Source organism: Pomacea canaliculata, linkage group LG10 (genome assembly GCF_003073045.1).
Source record: "Pomacea canaliculata isolate SZHN2017 linkage group LG10, ASM307304v1, whole genome shotgun sequence".
NCBI lineage: Eukaryota > Metazoa > Mollusca > Gastropoda > Architaenioglossa > Ampullariidae > Pomacea > Pomacea canaliculata.
In genome coordinates, this window is record NC_037599.1 from 8,463,154 (window position 1) to 8,482,568 (window position 19,415).

General features: G+C 39.6%; 3 protein-coding genes across 4 annotated transcripts; 1 reads left to right on the forward strand and 2 right to left on the reverse strand.

The window, feature by feature from the left end:
• Positions 1-451: 451 nt before the first annotated feature.
• On the reverse strand, positions 452-9,934 carry LOC112574325 (patched domain-containing protein 3-like). Of its 2 annotated transcripts, XM_025255335.1 has the most exons (10): positions 9,772-9,934; positions 7,650-7,977; positions 6,287-6,499; positions 5,612-6,082; positions 4,895-5,024; positions 4,537-4,771; positions 3,950-4,156; positions 3,300-3,457; positions 1,966-2,816; positions 452-1,543 (listed from the first exon to the last, which is right to left on the reverse strand). In XM_025255335.1, exons 4-10 carry the CDS (start codon positions 5,998-6,000, stop codon positions 748-750), a joined length of 2,766 nt encoding a protein of 921 aa, XP_025111120.1. In that variant the 5' UTR covers positions 6,001-6,082; positions 6,287-6,499; positions 7,650-7,977; positions 9,772-9,934; the 3' UTR covers positions 452-747. The 2 variants fall into 2 exon arrangements, with proteins under 2 accessions (XP_025111120.1, XP_025111121.1); XM_025255336.1 differs by lacking the exon at positions 7,650-7,977.
• A 248-nt stretch (positions 9,935-10,182) lies between these two features.
• LOC112574329 (queuine tRNA-ribosyltransferase catalytic subunit 1-like) lies at positions 10,183-13,471 on the reverse strand. The gene is given in 4 exon segments (XM_025255340.1): positions 10,183-12,299; positions 12,302-12,331; positions 12,334-12,405; positions 12,408-13,471. Coding segments are annotated over 4 exon segments (1,176 nt in total). The 5' UTR covers positions 12,979-13,471; the 3' UTR covers positions 10,183-11,796.
• Positions 13,472-13,608: 137 nt separating this feature from the next.
• On the forward strand, positions 13,609-19,313 carry LOC112574245 (ribosome production factor 1-like). The gene is given in 10 exon segments (XM_025255173.1): positions 13,609-13,743; positions 14,129-14,185; positions 14,764-14,844; positions 15,103-15,198; positions 16,450-16,603; positions 17,767-17,849; positions 18,407-18,454; positions 18,456-18,586; positions 18,827-18,953; positions 19,175-19,313. Coding segments are annotated over 10 exon segments (945 nt in total). The 5' UTR covers positions 13,609-13,617; the 3' UTR covers positions 19,217-19,313.
• The last annotated feature ends 102 nt before the right edge of the window (positions 19,314-19,415 follow it).

The window sequence follows — 19,415 nt, forward strand, 5'->3', positions numbered from 1 at the left end:
TGCACAATCATCGTACGCAGATGAAGAAGAATAAGAGAAGCTACTGTCAAACTGGAGATTTGTCTGATTACTCTTTTAACCTAAACTATAATACTGTGAAACTTTAATCAGAACCGTAATGTGCTTTTTTTTTTTTTAAGTAAAGCTTAGTTGCACATAGAGATCAACACATTTACAAGCAGATGCATTTCACAAGTTTCTCTATCTTTTGTATTAATCGCCGTTTGGGGTGAAAACCTCTGTTCAAATGAAAAAGATGCTTTATTTACAATTTTTCACACAAACTCACAGCCCTGAAGGAAACTGTCAATGCAAAACAGAATTATGCATGATAACTATACAGTCGCTGGCATAACCCAACATGATGAAACCAGCAGAAAAGTTAGGTGGAAAACAATCCCAAGTCATAGGTTCTTTCATTTGAATATAAGGACCACCAGATCATTAGACAAAATATTTCAGAAGAAAATGTTTATTACACATAAAAACTGTTATAAGAAAATAACCTCTTCGCACATGTTCACACCACGTTCAAATTCACTACCATATGCAAACATTACTCATTTTTGGTTTTTTGGTAGAATTGTATGAATTCAAGCAAATTTTGTACAGGCTATATTTTTAACTGTCAGATTATCAAATACATAATTGTTAGATACTTTTTAAGGGCACATGAGTGATATTTTTCACTAGCATAGAACCTCTACATGCAATTTTTAGTTATTCTAAAACTGGTTTAGACTTGTCTCATGTACTCCCATTGGCTAATTTATTTATCGGTTTGGTAGCAGCCTCCTGCTCTTGGACTTGCCTAACGAATGCCTGGCGTCCAGTAGACAGATTTGTTCCCACACTCTCTATGGGTGTTATGGAATTGGGCTGTTGGTCACTCTTATCTACTTCGTCAGTATGTAGATTATCAAACAGACTTAAGAAAGCACCATCTGTATTACCAGGAACGTCAAGAGATTCGACTCCTGCAGGAAGGTTTTCTGAAGGAATGTGATCTTTCCGCTTCGAATACGATACGCTACACTTGACCTGTGCACCTTGCTCAGTGGCGCTATCGTCCTCCTTCATGAGTTCAAGCACAGTCTTATGTGAATTCCGATCTTTTGTGTTTTCCTTGCCAACGAGCTTTGAACCCGAGTAAATACCGTTGGAAACAACAGTCTCTGTTTTCTTCAAGACAGAGTGAGTGTGTCCATCAGGGACTGTGTCGTGCTCTGTCGTGTTTTCTGGCCCTATGTAAGACAGGAGAATGGGCATAAAAAATACAGCGTGCACTGCGCCGGCAGTAATGACCATACTCATGATCTTGAAGAAGGTGGTGAAGATGTAAGACTCGGACATCAGCAGCATGGAAACTCCAACCAGAGAAGACATGCCGCCATTGAAGATTGGGCCAGACGCGTGGACTATGGCATACTCGGCACGCTCGGCACGTGTTCTGGCATCGGACATGAGGTAAGCAGCGCAGATGTGTGCCGAGAAGTCCACAGAGAAACCCACGCTCATAATGAGATGAATCATGGATATCCCGCTGAAACAGACAGGAGGCAAGAAAAATGGCGCTTGACTTGTCAAATTACTGATTCTTCGAGAACTTCGGATTGTTTTTGTTTTATGTCTTTGTTGTTGCAGATTTTGACAAACTCGTAAATTTGCGATTGTTTTTAGAACATTATATGTGAAGTGATAAAATAAGAGAACTGTCAAGACCATTAGCTGCTTAGTATGGAGATATTTCTTAAAGAGACAGATTGCGAGTATGAATTTGAAGCCTTCAAACGTAAACATAGTTTAAAGAGAAAGGAAAGGAAATATCCTAAAAAGTGTGGTCTAAGTAGACGAGGAGCAGAACAACACAACCACACCGAAGAGACCGATTTGGATGGTAAAGCGTCAGTAGCTCAAATACGCTGGAGCAAGGCCCTAAAGACAACGGTAGCTTGTCGTTTGTACCTGTATGTGATGCCAAGAAAGTACATGGAGCCGAAGACGCCGATGAGGATGAGGATGATGTTCATGGTGACCAACACGACCATGAGCGGCTGCGGCAAGAAGGCGAAGGTGACGAGAAACATGACCAGCACTGCGGTGCCCAGTGTCTGCAGTGTGGAGGGCAGAATGGCAAGGGTGTGCTCCAGCATGACAAACAGCGGCTGGAAGACGAACACCGGCAAGTCACGGGTGCTGTCTGCCAGCACACGCAAGCGTGCCATCAGTTGCGCCTGCCTGAATGGGTCGACAAGGTTCGTGGTTAGAAGATAACAGCGAGATGCACTGATTTGCTCACCGGTCCAGTCGAATACCACGTCTGTCTGCATGATCATGTTCTTGCGCAGATACTTGTTAAACAAGTTGCTCAGGAAGGTCTTGTTGGAGGTGGCGTTATAGTAGGGAGTATTCCTGTACTGGTCCAGCCAACACCGGATAAACGTGGAATTGACATCTGGGTCTTGTTGTGCAAATTTCAGCAGCTTCAGGAAGGCGTCGCCCTGGGACCCAGCGTAATCTATGGGGCCGTCGACTACAAACGCAAGTGCGAGTCGTTGGCCAAAGTATTCTGTGTCCCAGGTGCTAAAGCGGTGGTAGTAGGAGGAGTCCAGCACCAGGTTTCTGTACAGCATGCCTTGCTCCAGAAACACTGCGCCCCAGATGGAAAACCCGAGGTAGACGAGGAAGACAACACCCAGAATCACTTTCACCACTGGATTCAGGATTATACGCGGCAGCACACGACGGGGCAGTTTCTCACAAGCACTTTCATCTTCCCAGTTTTTAGCTGGAATCGAGCCTCCACAGCAGAACACCTGTTGAGATATCATCCGTTCTAAACTGATAAACAACTGTTGACTTTCGAAACTGTATTATCCAAAAACTATATCAACATGCTTCATGCATCAAAGTGTAGAGCCTGAATTTAGCTGTCGATGGGGAAAATAAAAGTATGACAAAACACAATGTACAGGTATGAGTGGTATATAACGTCTGCCATGTAGCAAAGATAAATATATCAAGTACATATTTTTAAAACTGAAAACATTTTTAAGAGTAATGTGGCAGAGGTAAGCTTGGTTAAGACAGCATTTTCACGTGGTCACTGAATATGAAAGTGTTGAATGCTTGAAAGTGTTCAGGTCTTTTAGGATAAAGAAATTTTATGCTACCACAGATATGTACAAAACCTGAATGACGAGACACCATGAGATACTTCTATTTGTCAGCTTTTAGTTTTCTCAGCTTTGTACCTTTAAACAATGTTTATAGTTTTGTTACAAAGAAGGAAAAGAAACCTTCATCTCCGAGACTCCTTGTAATCGCAGTTGCTCTCGCGACAATGCGGGACGGAAGGTGAGGCAGTGCCGGTTCGAGTACACCCTTTGTCCATGCAGTGCCAGACAGGCTCCAAACAGAGTAGCATTGCAAACGTAGCACAGAATCACTGCAACTCCTAAGACATACAACAGTTTAGATAGCAAACACTTTTCGCTTAAAGTTGTTTATTCAGTTCACTGTTCATAATATTTACCAACCAGCCGTGTAAATCTTCGTGTTACTTTCTTTTACAAAAAGATTCCTTGCGTTAATCTAGTTACGCTGTTAATGAATGGCAATATCTGCTTAGATTTGATCTGCGCATTTCTGGACTGGATGCTTCCACCAGTAGCTTGAGATTAATGTTGTCAGAGGTTAGAGAATGAATTTACCACTAATCACTATTAACGAACTCTCTGGACTTAGGACATAGATACGCATCCCCAGCATACTTTCTGTCAGAATCGTCTTGGATCCATGAATGATCCGCACGATTTATTTAGTCCTAGCAACTGTGGATACAGATGAAGTTTCAATGAACATAGCGGTAAAACATTGCACAACGTTCTTTATTTCTGCTTAAATGTCAGAGCAGATAATAAACAATTTGACAACCTTTAAAGCATACCTGTGTATATACAAAACTGCCTGACAACAATGAAGTCTGACGTAATCCCAATTAGAAAGGCCAAAAAGTCGGTAAGAGAAGTGATAGTGATGCCAATGCCTGCCTTGGAAAACGTGATGCCAACCCGGTCTGGTACACTCAGATCTTGTAAGTGAATAGTCTCCCCCCAGGCGGACATCAGCAGAAACATGTCGTCTACGCCGATACCTGCATTGACAAGCAAACCCCTTTCTTGAAAACTCTTTTTATCTGATCAGTAAAGGCATGAAGAAATTTGTCACAAGTACATGTGAACACTCCTTGCACTCCACCATTAGTATTTCTCTCTAAACAGTGCCTTCTACCAAAACAGTGAGGACTGGCTGTCCTGGCGTCGGATCTCGCATCGGGCACGCTGCTCTTTCTCTGCATAGGACTCAGCTATGCCGTGATATTGCCTTAGTTGCTGGATCAGCATAAAACATTATCTTCTCTCATGCTCGTTTGCTCGCGCTCGTTACTGTTGCCAAATGATATTTTGTTCCAAAGATGTACTAATCGTGTCAATATTTAACATAATTAAATACACACACATAGAATGAGCTCACCAATGACAAGGAAGGGCATGATACCCACAAAATTGACATATTTGACTCCCACGAGACACAGGACGCCGAAGGCCCCTGCGATGCCAAGCCCCGCGGCCAGCACGCCCCCGCACGCCAGCATGGCTCGCGTGGACACGGCGTTGCCGCCAGTGGTCACTAGCACCGAGTACACTACCATCAGCACCATGGTCAGGCCAAAGTACACGATGTCGCCTACGGTTCCACGCTCCAGCTCCTGAAATCCAAAAGACACTGTGGCTGAGTGAGGCTTCTTTCCTTATTTTTATATCTCTATCTCGTTCTTCTTAACTAAAACATAACTTCACGCATACCTCGATCTTCAATTGCAGGACCTCACCTGTTCTAATGACTCACTGGAAGAATAAGCAATCTCCACGCCATCTCCCAGCGACGTATTTTCCATCAGTTTGAGAAACATATTATTCCACTTAACGGCTGGATCTCGTCTGTCAACTCTTAAGTAATATCTGTCATCCACAAAGAAACAAATATGGACAAGTTGCGGACTGTACATGTCACCCCTCAAGTCCTATTTTGACATCAGCTTTAAAAAAAAAAAATGTGCAAACATGAAGGCACCGCGCGCGCATGCACACACACGCACACACGTATCCACGCATACCACGATCAAAAACAGAACCAAAATAATGTTGCGTGTCAACAAATGATGCAAGAAAGTAGCAATATCAATATCAATGAATCAGTCCTCTCTGTGCCGTCTGGCACGTGAGGCGACAAGGGGCCTCCATCTGGTTCTGTCTGCTGCTGCTCTGGGAGTGGTATCAAGTGATAGTGCTAGGACCCTGCTCTTCATCTCGACGGTTCGCCTCGATGTATCGTTGGGCCTCCCGCTGTTCCTCTTTCCCTGAGGTGTTCATCGCAAGGCCGTTCTGGGGATTTAGTCTGAAGGCATGCGGAACACGTGTCCTAGCCAGGGTTTAGCACCGCTGTTGGATTGTTTTCAAAATTGATCAGCAATATACTAAAGAACTGCTGGATTCGTGGTTCCGTCCGGTTACGCTGCAACCCAAGGGTCAACAACAATGCCACTCACCTTAGCTTGATGATGCTGGCCGACTCTAGGTGATTATGGGGGGCGTCCACCCCGGCCATCACCCATGTCAAGTCCACCTGGCCGAAGGAGGTCTGCATTTCTGGAAAAGTGACCAGACCGTGCTCCAGGGCATTGATGAAACTTTCCATCAGCAGGAAGTCGCCGTCCACCACGCATTTGTCGTCAGCGCTCCTAGCGCACAGGTCCAGGAAGCCATACTCCGAACCATTGTGGGTCACGCGCAGCGCACGTACCGCGCGGTCCACGCGCCTCATCATATCCACATGTTTGGGCAGGAAGAGTCTTCGCCGTGCGCGCGTGCTGTTGTTGTAGTTGTTGCTGTATATGCTGGTGTCGTCAGAAGCGTATCGGAATATGATGATAGCCATGGTGGGGATGTCCACAAGACCAAATGCATTGAAGTTGTAGCCTGTCGAGTCTGGAAACAGCTGTTTGGTCCTTTCTCGTTCTCTGTACCAATTATTATCATTATTATTCAGGCCCACTGGTCTAATGGCTGCATGAAAGGCAAAACCGGAAGACAATTACAGAGATATAAAGATTTAGTGAATGGTAGTAATTTAAGAGACGATACAGCGAAAAGTCTCCCCCAATCTCTTTAGAAGCACGCGCGCGCATGCGTGTGTCACACTCCCCCTACCCACATCCCTGTACCTGAATATCCGGCTGCCACGGGCGTGTAGAGGTACTCGGTATCGTTCTCCTTCTGCAGGCGGAAGATGCCGAGGCTAAGCAAGGAGAAGACGATTAGTGGCGCGACGCTAAAGATGACTGGATGGCGCCCGACTGCCGTGCCGTACACCTGGAAGCCTCGCGACAACGTACGCTTGACACGCACGTACACGGCGTTCATGCCGCACGCCATAGCTGTCAGCAGAGAGCACCCAGCACGAGAGTCATCATAGCAAGCACACGACCTATGGAACTAGGCTATATGACATATTTTTAGTTGTACAGTCAAATTTGGTACGTAAGCCATAAGCAGGTCAACATACTTCTAGTTCTACAGTCCAGATTAGCATGCTGGTCATCGGCAGGTCAAGCTACTTATAGCTCTACACTCTACAGTCAAATTTAGGGTGTTAGTCCTCAGCATGTCAACCTACATCCTTACAGCCAAAATTGGCATGTTGGTCATCAGCAGGTCAACCTATTTTACCTACATTGGTCTGCAACAGGTCTTTGGGGCTGTCTAAAAAAAAATTTCTGCACGTTAGACTAACAAAAATAGGATTTGTAGACACAGCAAGAAATCAGCGATAACTATATTTTTAGACACGACCTTTACACCCAAATTCAGGGATATAGCATAAGTTTTCAGTCATGTACCTGATGCACGTACAGCGGATTGTACCAAGAGTTATCACTATGATTATGTGCTTGTGCAGCTAACATATAGGATGTCTGTTCTAAATAACATTGTGTTCTTTTATCGTGATGCACTGTCTTTCTCTCTCATATACACGCATGTGGGTTTAATAACTACATAACGATTAACGTATGACTGGTGTTGGAGCCATTTCCAATTACTGATCTGATATTACCACGACCAGTGCTATAATTTCCGGCAAACTAACCCTATAGCTGCGTGTACAAAAGTATCCTTTTTTATTATGTGTATATGTGGCATTATTTAGATGTGTATACATATCTATATGACACAGCACAGATATACATGCAATTGTGTGATTGCACGATAGTGAGTGATCGTTCGTATATATTTGCTCTCAGACACATACCGTCTATTTTCTGCATGTCATTTTTTCTTCTCCAAGTTCATTCGCATGCAATTCTATATAACATTCATGCTGTGCACGTTAAGATAAAATTTCTCACAACCTTTACAAATTATATAACCTACCAAGTTTTTGATTAATTATTTCTCAAAACCAATAGTTTTTTTCATGTCGTCGCGGACTTTTAGCTGATAAAGAAATGATGCCGACGCTGCTTATGCGTGCGTGGCAAATTTTATGTACATCAAAAGTAACCCGGGGTAACGATATCGATTACGTACCTAGAAGGCTGCTGCACGTCCTGCGAGTCATGTTGCTGTGCTCTGCCGCCCGCAACAAAAAGAGAAGGCACGTGCGCCTACAGAGATATCTGATGACTCTCCGGCATTGCCTCGATTCACCATTTGAATGTAACCCTTTCCCCCCACAGTACAAGCATGGAGAGGAGGAAGACTCAGCCTGTCAGTGCATTATCTCGTTGTATGAATCACGTTGTGGATTAGCTGAGCGCACGAAACACTGTGAGTCAAGTGGTTTATTCGGACCATTCCCTCGGTTTCATCGTCGGCGACAATACGTATAGAAAAATCCAACACAAGCACGTAGGTGCTGCGGTACAGCCGAGGAAGAATGTGAATGTCACAAACAGAATGAAATGTAATGATGGGAAATGTCAGCTAGCGACAGAAGCGCTAGCTGCTTTTTCCCCCATTTTGCTTTTTTTTTTTTTTTTAAACGGTATCTAATGTCGAATTTTTTCACAGCTGGTGAATAAGCAAAACTTGATCAGTACACCTAAAAATGTTTGAACGCTAACTACAATGCATATTAATCGACCCACCTTGAATATATTATAACTATAAGTTTTAAGAGACTGGTTTTTGAAACCTATGAAATCAAAAATACAGAATACATAACCAATCAATGTGTAGTTAATGAAGAAGCCTATTCAACCTATGGAATGTAACAAGCATCGGAAGTACTCATTCGTCATTGCGAATACTAAAAATAGGAGAGATCCAAGTAGTCCAACCACCTGAAGGCAAGTATCCAAAAACGGTAAGTCTACTATTAGAAGTGACGAAATGAAAGCACTTTGAACCGTGTGAACAATCCAGTTTTCCTTCCAGCTTCAAAACGGTTTGGTCAGCAGAAAACAGCGTGGGTTTTTTTTTATGGAAGAAAGGCGTACGGAGCGGTTTAATTCATGTGACCTTTGTTGGCCATGGAACAGACACGTTCATCTGTCCTGTCCAGACTAGTAACTGTCAGTGTCATCATCCAATTTCAGAATTGTGCTGGGTGCTGTCACCTAACCTTCGCTGTGAGAGTCCTAGTGTGTGGAGACCTCTTGAAATGTCACCTGGCACTTTCGTGACACCAGCGAATACCGCAGATTATGTGCCGTTTGAAGTTCGGACCGCCTTCCACATAGCTAGGAAAAGAGATTTTTTTTTCTCTCTCTTTCCAAAAGATGGGTTACAGCAGAGGGCATTGGCACTGAACAGACGGCCTGATGTAGAAATATCACACAGCATGAGGTTCACATGCCATATGGCTTGATCACAATTCACTTCCAAGTTGGACTATGAACAAACCAGAAGGGCAAATACAAGCGAGCAGCAGTTTCGGCGTTCCTCTACCTCCCAGCAAAACCCCTACACTATCCCCCAACATATACACAGAGTCGGAAAGAGTCATTGTGCTGACAGTCGTTGTCATCTGCCTCAGCTAAAAACACCACAAAGCGCGGTCGCAGTATTGTGGGTTGCTGGCTGCTCTGTGTCTTTTTAAATGTACTAAAAGCCCTTTGCCATGGAGACTTCACAGTGTTACTTAGGATACGCTGTCATTTTGCGCACTGATGATACTCAGACGAGGCGAATTTGGGCATCGCTCTATTTAGCTTCTCTGGCCCCAGTATCTTGAACATCTTGCCCCTACCACTTTCCATACCATCTACCTTCGAGGGTTAATTTTGAGACTCCAGTCGCTGGTCTCCATCACCTGTCAACCTTTCCTCCCTTAAATATTTGCTACTGAATTTGCTCATTTGATTTAATTTCGTTGAGCTTTGATTATCTTCTGTGCTTGCGATTTTTGTTTTTGTTGCTAAATCTTTATAAGAATCACAGGGGAGCTCGTTTCATCAAAAATAAAACTTTTAGGGGTAGTGTGTTTTTGAACACAACTTTTGTCAGTCTTTATTACTTATAGGTCTTTGGCTTAAATTATAGGCGTTATTTTTATTCAGTATAACAACGAAAGTGATTTTTAATAGTTGTGTTTAAGTGTTACTTTCTACATAATTAAGATTTGTGGTGAAATGGATTAAATTAATCTGAATTTTAGATCTTAAAAGTTCGGCCATTCTCATTCTGAAAAATAAGCTCACAGTCTTACCGCATGGTTTTGGCTGGTGCTGTCGGCGGTCGAGTTAGAAATACTGAAGCTTAATTGATAGTGAACCCATTCTTCACATAACAGTTCTTTTTTACGCGTTTTTATAAAATAGCATAACAGAAGCAGACGATTAGTAACCCATTAGACGGTATCCATGACGCTTGTTACTGTCAGCGCCTCCTAGGTGAGGCGTTGCGCGTGGAACTTTTCAAGGGAGACAAACAACATGGGGGAAGGGAACAGCGTCAACTTACTTTTATGTATTGACTGCACAAAGATGACGGTAACGGATACAAAACATGACATGTGCTGTTCGGTGATCATCTTATAAATGGTATTTTATATCTATTATATTATGTATTTTATATTATATATTCACACTTCAAAATTTACAGAATAATTTGACGCTTTTATTCACTTTTTATAGTTTTCTAAATAGGAAATAGTATCATGTATGTGTGGGACCACACAATTTCATACAAGGTTAAGAGATGCAACACGGAATTGCTTTTTCTCTGTTTTTTTTTAAAATCATTATAATAAATCATAAAAAAGTCTTTTCAGTCAACAGTTCCATGAACACTTCAACTTTACACACAAAGATGGCATAATGTAAATGCATGGTAAACATATGTGGAAAAGATGGTAAAACATACAGTAATTGAGGTCACTCACTTTGCCATGTATACAAATTATTATTGTGACTTACTCTAATGTGCATCAGTCATACATGTATTAAGCAACACTGTAGTGTAAGTAAAACTGTACAGCAGCTGCCATTTAATTGAAAAATAATCCACTGTTGTGATTATATATAAAGAAATTTTGTAGTGTTCAGACTCAAAATTCAGGGTTCCTATGTAACTTGCACAACAAATATTCATTATCATATCAAAATACAAAACTCTTTTAAACATTTTTTTCTTGTCTTGGTCTGTATCCCTCACTCAACAACATAGAAATACATAATGATTGTAGTTGAAATTACTTTAAGATAATGTGTACCCCATTAAAAATAATATTTATAATGATCAGCATGTATACTATTACTCTACAGGTTATATTAATCATCAGATTTATCCAGCCTTTCTCCAGCAACATCAGTACTCAAAGCACTCTACAGTAATAAGGGTGCACTGGTATAATGTAATTCACCATTGAAAAGACAAGCTCAGTCCACTGCACAGAAAGATCAAATAACAGTCCAATGAAGATACAAAACACGAACATGAAGTTATGATGTGACACAACAGCACACAAAGTGGCGATAGCCAGTTTCTCTTACAAAGAATAAAGTAAGATCAAGATAGGTCGAGATCAGCATGAAAAATATAATGTAAATATTAACAAACACACTAGATACACATTTATATACACCATTTATAAAATGCAACAAATATCGCCCCTTCCAGTCACAATGCAAAGACATCGAAGACATCATTACATAGGCATTCAAAAATATAAAACTATTTACATTTATCAGTGGTACTCTAGGAAGAGATATACAAGTCAGATTTCAAGACTGAAAGAGAGCATGTGTCAATACTGTAGGGCAAAACAAATCCAGAGAGCAAGGCCATAGTAAGTGGAACCTGTGTGATTTATACTTTGAATGCACCTGGACACAGAAGACAGATAATTATGAATTCACAAACAAAGCAAGAAAACAGGTTATAATTGGAATGGACTGTGATCAATAGCAGCAATAGAGATTCAATACGGTAGACCCCCCCAAATCTCAGTTTTGTCATCATTAAGTATAACATGTTGTGTGCCATCCTGTTTAACATACTGATCTCTGTAAAATCTGATGGTTGAAATTTAGACTTGCACAATCTAAGATTCAAAGCTTTGATCAGCAGTGCATTAAATAATCAGGACAAAAAAAAAACGATTTTAAAATATGAAATTAACTCAGCTATTATTAACATAGGATTACTTGCACTCATATTCTATACTAGACGCCTTAAACAACTCAAGATACCGCCTTCTTTCATTTCAGCAATAAATCTTTTGTCGGCACCATCATTCAAGAACAATATTAACTGAGACAAGAGCATCAACAGCCCACTCTGGGTAATTTTTCTCTGGAAACATAACTTTAAAAAACTGTTTCACAAACGATGGGAACCGGCCTTCAATAATACTTTTGTGCATAGTTCTCATTAGATTTAATTGATATGCTATGTTGTGCACAGTTAAAAGTGTACAGGCTACAGTTTCATTTGTTACAACAGTGTGTAAATATGCTCTAGTATATTTAGCACATGTAGTACAGTCACAGCTTTTATCAATAGGTTGAAAGTCTTTAGAAAAGGATTTGCTCTTAAGGTTCAGCTGACCAGAAGAAACAAGAGCACAACCAAACCTGGCGGTCCTTGTCGGGAAAACACAATCAAACATGTCACATCCTAGTGCTACACACACAACAAGATCGACTGCAAAGCCAACACCCATTAGATATCTTGGCTTTGTCTTTGGTAACTCATCAGTAGAAGCTGTCACCATACGCCAAAAATCATTCTTTTCTTCCCACCACTTAGCCCACCAATTGCAAACCCGGTACCTCGCGTTTCACCAACTCTCTTGCACACTGCCGACGTAGGTCCTCGTTGAGACCACCTTGGACAATGGGAAGAGATTCTGTTCGTGTGGACGTTTATGGGCTGATATGCAGCGATCTAGCCAGCGAATTGTCCTGTGCATGGCTTCTTCTACTCTAGGTCCCGTAACTGTGCTGGCCACCACGTCATCTAGCTGCATTATTATATCTGCACCGATGTCATTTTGAATTTCAATTGAACGTTCTGGTGTCAGCAGCATCATGGAACCATCATGAGGAGACTGAAAACGAACGCCTTCCTCTGTTATTTCTGCTAACTTAAGAAGAGAAACCATTTGGAAACCACCACTGTCGGTCAATAAAGCTCTGTCCCATTTCATAAATTCATGCAAACCTCCTGCCTTTCTAATAAGTTCTGGTCCCGGCCTATGTCCCAAGTGGTACGTGTTCCCCAGAATAATGCGACAATCTAGTTCCTTCAGTTGTTCTGGAACAAGTCCTTTCATTGATCCCTGTGTACCAACAGGCATGAATACTGGTGTTAAAACAGTTGCATGCGGTAGTTTCATTTCGCAAGCTCGGGCTTTCGTCACGGGACACTCGGCCAGGACTTTTAGCGCCAGCGCTGATGGTTTAGCTGCCATGCTGGAATATAAACAAGGGAGAACACTCTAGTTTTTAATCCTAAACGAAATATTATTATTGAAATAAAAATCAAATCTTATATTTAAGGGATGTTTACTGTAATATTATAAATTAAAATATACCGACTATATTTTTGTTATCTTTTGGTGAGATGCAGAGAAAATAACATATACGGTTTGTTTTTCTCCCCTTAACTAAAGTCATTTATATAATAAAACTATTGCTACAAATGACATCAATAAGAGCAACGACGTTTAAATTTCATACCTGGTCTTCCACAGAAAAGAACAAGCAATTGCCTATAATTCAATATGTATTTGCATTCACTGGAGTAATTAGCAAAGCCACACGTGAAAGATGTTACGGACAAAGTATATATTATACATATAGTTATTATGTAATTGTCAATATTTAATATAGTAGTATAGCTATAGGCGTAAAAGTCAGTATTTTAATGCCAAGAAAATTTTACATAAATGTGGAACCCTTAATGAGGTTTAGCTGTAAGCAATATATCACTTAAGTGCTTTTAGATGTAATTTTACCCTACCACAGATTTCATATCTGTGGATCATTTTTGGGAGCAGTATGGGGGGTAACTCTTGACAAAAATACGGAGTTTTGGTTCTTATTAGTCCATGCTAACAGCAAACATGGCGTCGGAAATCAGTGATTCACTAATTCCACCGAGGAATATTTCCTCGATTAAGAATAAAGAGCGCAGAAGTCAACTTTACAGAGAAATGAAACGCGCTAAAAAGAAGGTATTGTTTCTGTCATATATTTTGGGGATTTTTTTGTTTTTGAAGATTGGTACGAGTGCCCAACTTTCGAGATGCCATCACACGTCATGGTTGAGATGTCTGGTCTTGGGGGAAAATGTTCGGCCCCACTCCCCCTCAAATATCTGCCTTCTTTATCTTATTGTGTAAAGTGAAGCTGTTTGAAATTGCGCTTAACAAAATTTTTAAACCAGCCATCCCTTTGAAGGCATCTGCCCCCAGTTCTCTTTTTTGTCAGCTTTAGAAATCTTTCTGGTAATCCTGTTGTTGGGACACCATTATATACTATGTAGTGTAGTCTGCAAAGTGCTGCTTCTTTGGAATTTTTTTATTCAGTTAATGCTGAAATTATGCTTTGTTATTTCAGGCCAAACTACAGGAAAAGAAGAAGAAAGTGCGTGAAGCCAAGGCAATGGGTGAGAAGGTAACTATCAAATTCAGAAGTCTTTTCCAAATTTCATTGTAAAAGTTTGCTAGATATACCAAGCACTCTGAAGTTGTCATCACTTTTATCAGAGTTTCAATTAATATTGTGTTAAAATCTCACTGACATTTTTGCTATAGTACAGTTATTGAATATCTTGCAGAGAGAAGACTTGTAGTTCAATTATAATAATTAGATGCTGAGTCAAGTGTTCAAACTGATGAGTGAAAATAATAAATCAATGTAGTAATTGGATAGTAACAAATAATATAGTAATTTGGTAAAGTAATGCTATTAGTTTCTTGTTTAGTATGCTCAGGCTGTGTAGGGTAAGCTAAAAGACTGCTTTATCAAGGCTCCATTTTCTTAAAATTGTGTGCAGGATAAGTATTCTACTCATAGAAGACTATCAACACTATGAGTTGTTTTTTTTTAAACCATTGCACCAAACATAATGAATCAGTATTTGTGCTACGACACATGAGTCTGGACACTGTATAAATCTATAAAAGATAAGTTATCTCTGCAGTAAACTGTTGGCTTTTTTTATCCCATAAAGTGTATTGTTTTTATTGTAGGCACCACCAAAACAAGTACCAAAGACTTTGGAAAATATGAGAGTTTTTGATGAAACAATGGTGGATCCAGAAGATGAAGAGGTAAAAACATTTGATAAATATCAAAAAAATTATTCTGTTATGGCAGTAAGTTCTATATATTTATCTAAATGTGTATTTATGTCAGTATAAGAATTTAGAAGTTATGAATATCAGATTTATCCTTTGAGTAATATTGATTAGATCTCATTTTTTAAATATTATAAACAATGTAAAGTACTTAACAGGGCTGGGGTAGAGTTGTCAACCAGCATCTGCACACTTATTTATCCTTGATTTTTTGGTGTTTTTATTATAAAGGTAGCTGCAGATGAAGAGCAAGATGAGTTATCATCCTATTTTCATAGAGACACAGTGCCAAAAATCCTCATTACTACAACAGATCGTCCTAGCAGTGTAAGTTCTAGTGCTAAATCTTTAAACAAAAATTTATGCAGATAGGTGTGGTGTTAGACATATGGCTGAAAAAAGTTTATATGTTTATCAAATGAGTAAAGCATTGTGAAAGAACAAGTTTGAAATATTTTAGTAGGGTATAGTACAGGTCAGTCAGAAAATATTAAATGAACTTCAGCGACAGCAGCACAATTATCACACTATGTCCTGTTTTAGTGAGTAGAGGAGGATGCTTTAGCTGCAGCAAGCAATGAACTTATGCTGTGTCGTGTTTAGGACAGAGCTAGTTATATTACTGCTTTTAGAGAACCAGTGGCTAGAGAAAACTATGCATTGTGTTAGCATAGTCAGACTATTTCCAGCAGTGATGTATATAGGGGCAGTTTGAAAGTTAGAACTTAGCGAGGCAAAAGAAATTCATATTCTTAGAAAAGTAGCCCTTTTTGCCCTGTGGAAAATTATAATAATGTCCAATTTATATAGTACAGAATTATGCTTATATAGGAGCATGCACTCTTGGTACAAATCTGTGTTAATTTGTGGTACATTATGAAACAGTAAGATGGGTAACAAGATGAAATCCAAAAAAGTGAAGACAGAGGTAACAGTAACAATGAAAAGTCATCAACAACAGGACATACTAACCAAGAGGGGGTGGGGGGGAAATTGGTGTTTTACGCCGTGCCAGCAACTAAGGCTATATTACGGCAAGGCAGCCAGCCCTGTAAACAGATGCCATGTGCAGAGAAAGAGCAGCGTGCCCAAGACAAGAAATGAACTCAGGGCAGCCAACCTTCACTGTATTGGTGACAGGCGCTAACCGTTGCGCCACCGGACCGCTACATACCAACCAAGACATATAAAAGGAGGTGGTAGGGTGGGAGAGAGAGCAGTAGTGGATTGTTTTTATTGCTTGTTATCATTTCACAGGATTGGTTTAGTTATACAACATAGATGGTCCCAGTGATGATGTAGTTCATCTTAATAGTTCACTAGGTGTGGGTAACCACTCTGTACAATATGCCACCAGGACATGTGACTTTGTCTCCCCAGGAATTTGTGCATGGGTAATATTAATAAATTATTAATTCTTGAGTTTTTAAAATTACCTTCAGGTATCTAATCGCACTGGTTTTGGGACAATCTGTGCTCTTGTAAAAAAATGTATTGATATTAAGAAGTGATTTTTTCATTTATTTAACAGATACAGTTGACTCAAAACATTATTTTGTTTGGGGCTTTCTGTTTCAGAGAACAAACAAATTCTGCAAAGAATTGAAAAAAATAATCCCAAATTCTGAAATCTATTACCGGCGTGGCCTTGATCTAAAGAAGATTATACCCCAGGCTGTGTCACGTGACTTTACAGTTTTGCTTGTTGTCAATGAAGACAAAAAAGAGCCCAGTATCCTTTTACTTATGACCTGTTATTGCAGTTGAATAGCCAGTTCTTTTGTTTGTTTGTTGTTGCTTTTTGTGTAGTTTTTTTGTTTGCTTTTTTGTTTTGCATATATGTACCTTTTATCTTCTATGCCATATTTTTAAAGCATAGACCACTTTGTACCTAGGTGGTCCATAAGACATCCACTAGAGACCTCCAATTTTTGTCTGTCAGCAGCAAGTTATTAATGAAGCTTGGGTGCAGCATTATCTTGGGGAAATGGTATTTATGAAGTGAGGGTAAGTCTTTACCCTTGGGCAACATGGGGATGAAAGGAAAAGCGTCTTATTTTCGAAGTGATAAAGCAATGTCCAGACCCTGAGAGCATTCATGTACAGTTCCAGAGGTAATACAAAATCTGTACGGTCTGGACACCACTTTATAATTTTGGAAACAACTCTTGTCCTTGAGTTCCCCATGTTGCCCAAGGAAAAGACTTATCCTCACTTTGTAACTACTGCCCCTGGAGAGTTAGTCCTCCTATAAATCTTGTGTCGAGTGTAATGCAGGCAATCCTCGACTTATGATGATGTTCCGTTCGTACATCGCGTCGTAAACTGATTTTCACTTTGTCAGAACATGCGTACATACTGTATGTAAATAACATAAGCACTTATCCCATCCTAACACCTTACACAGTAATTATCAAAAAACACATATAAAATACGTTTAATTCTTCCTCCTCGCACACCAAACATAAAGTTTTGTGTTACGACGTTTACGACACAAAATCACTTAAGTCAAAACAAGGCTTTAAATGCAGTAAATGGGTGACGTGTCGTTACCACGAAACATTGTAACTCAGGGCTGATGTAACCCGAGGACCACCTGTAATGGCAGACTAAGTAAGCATCACTGAGTGAAAACGAAACCACCACCACCACCCCCTCCCTCTCCCATATACACAACAATGCACCAAGGTTTTGAATTGGATATAATTAAAAATGAAACACTTCACAGTGTTTTATACAGAGATTATTTTTTAATTGTAATTATCTTTTGTTTTTAATATTTTTGAAGATGTAAAGCAAAAAGCATCATAAGTATGACTTAGTAATTGAGTTAAACAAGGTTGATTGTACAACTTTCAAGTCTTGTAATACAGAATGTTCCTTGACTTAATGTAGATGGACTGGTGATTAGCCATCTGCCAGATGGCCCAACTGCACACTTTAAAATGACAAGTGTTCGACTCACAACAGACATCAAGGTGGAGAAAGATTTTTTTAATATTCAGAGATCTTTAACATTAGAACTTAAACTCCTTCATTAAGTGCAAATCAATTTCTTACTTTCATTCTTTAAATGGCAGAGATTGTTAAAACCAGTTTAAAAATAATTTGTCCTTATTTTTTCTGCATGCACACTGACAGTTATCAGCACACAAGTACAATATGCCATACAGCAGCTAAGGAATGGTTGAGGAATTCTCTAGAACGGGAAAGTTTAATACTGTCTGGAAAAATTAAACAAAATTAAGTAACGAGATATTCTGCTCACCAGATGATTGTTGTTTGCTGAAGTCACAAAACGTGCAGTAAATGAAATTATTAAATGTCTTTATGGGAGTTTATAGAGAATAACATGCTCAGATAAACCCAGAAGAATCTGTTTCAATGTGTTTGCAGTAACTTCCAGTTGGAAAATGGCAGAGTGATTCTGCTTTGTGACAGAGACTGTTAAAACCATTTTTGAATAAAAATTATTAGGTAGTAAAGAGTGTGTGCTGTTCATTGTTGATTGCTGAACATTACATCTGTTTCACAGCATGTTGGTGCCATGTCTGCCCATCAGCCTGAGCTAATCTTTAACAACTTTCAATACAAGACTGGGTCATTCTGTGGGGCGTCTTTTAGCAAGTCTCTTTCATCCAGATCCAAATTTCCATGGTCGTCGAGTGGTTACTTTTCACAATCAAAGAGATTTCATCTTTTTTCGCCAGCACAGGTCATTATTTCATTTGCTAATGACAGTTTAAGAGCTTTCTTCATCTTAACTAGGCTTTCCAGATTAGCACAGTATTTGAAATTCACTTGTAGGATGACAGGTGCTAAGCTGGTCTGCTGAGTCTATTAAATTTGGCAAACTTAGGCATATAGTGGCTGGTTAGCATTTCATATACAATGAGCTGTTAGTATCACAAAAATAATTAACATTATATTTATTTCATAAATCTCATTTTTACAGATATGAATTCAAAAATGGTAAAAAGGTGGCTCTTCATGAACTGGGTCCTCGTTTTACCCTTAAACTTCGTTCACTACAGAAAGGCAGCTTCGATTCAAAATTTGGCCAGTTTGAATGGATACATAAGGTAAAAATATACAATCATGGATTTTTGGTTTAAATAATCTTAATTCATACCATGTATATATATTTTAGATATCTACTGACTCTGGGTGATAGTACTGATGATTGAGATTTTGCATTTGTAAACTATTTTAGCAAGTGTGACTGCTTTAGACCTTTTGAAGTACATAATTTTGTCAATTTCATGCTTTAAATATAATTATTAACTTTATTTCCATCCCACAGCGTCATGAAATGGAGACCAGCAGGAGAAAATTCTTCTTATGATTAATCTGGACATTATGCAATGGAGGAAAATTTTGTCTTGAATGTTGTTTTTTTGTCTTGTTTTCTTTTGTAAATAAAATCAGTGCTTATGACAGTGGGTCCACAGTTTTCATTGTTTTTGGAACTAAACCTTTCCTCATTCAGGAGTTGTAACATAGGCTTATGAGAAGACAATCTCTATAATAACACAATGAATACT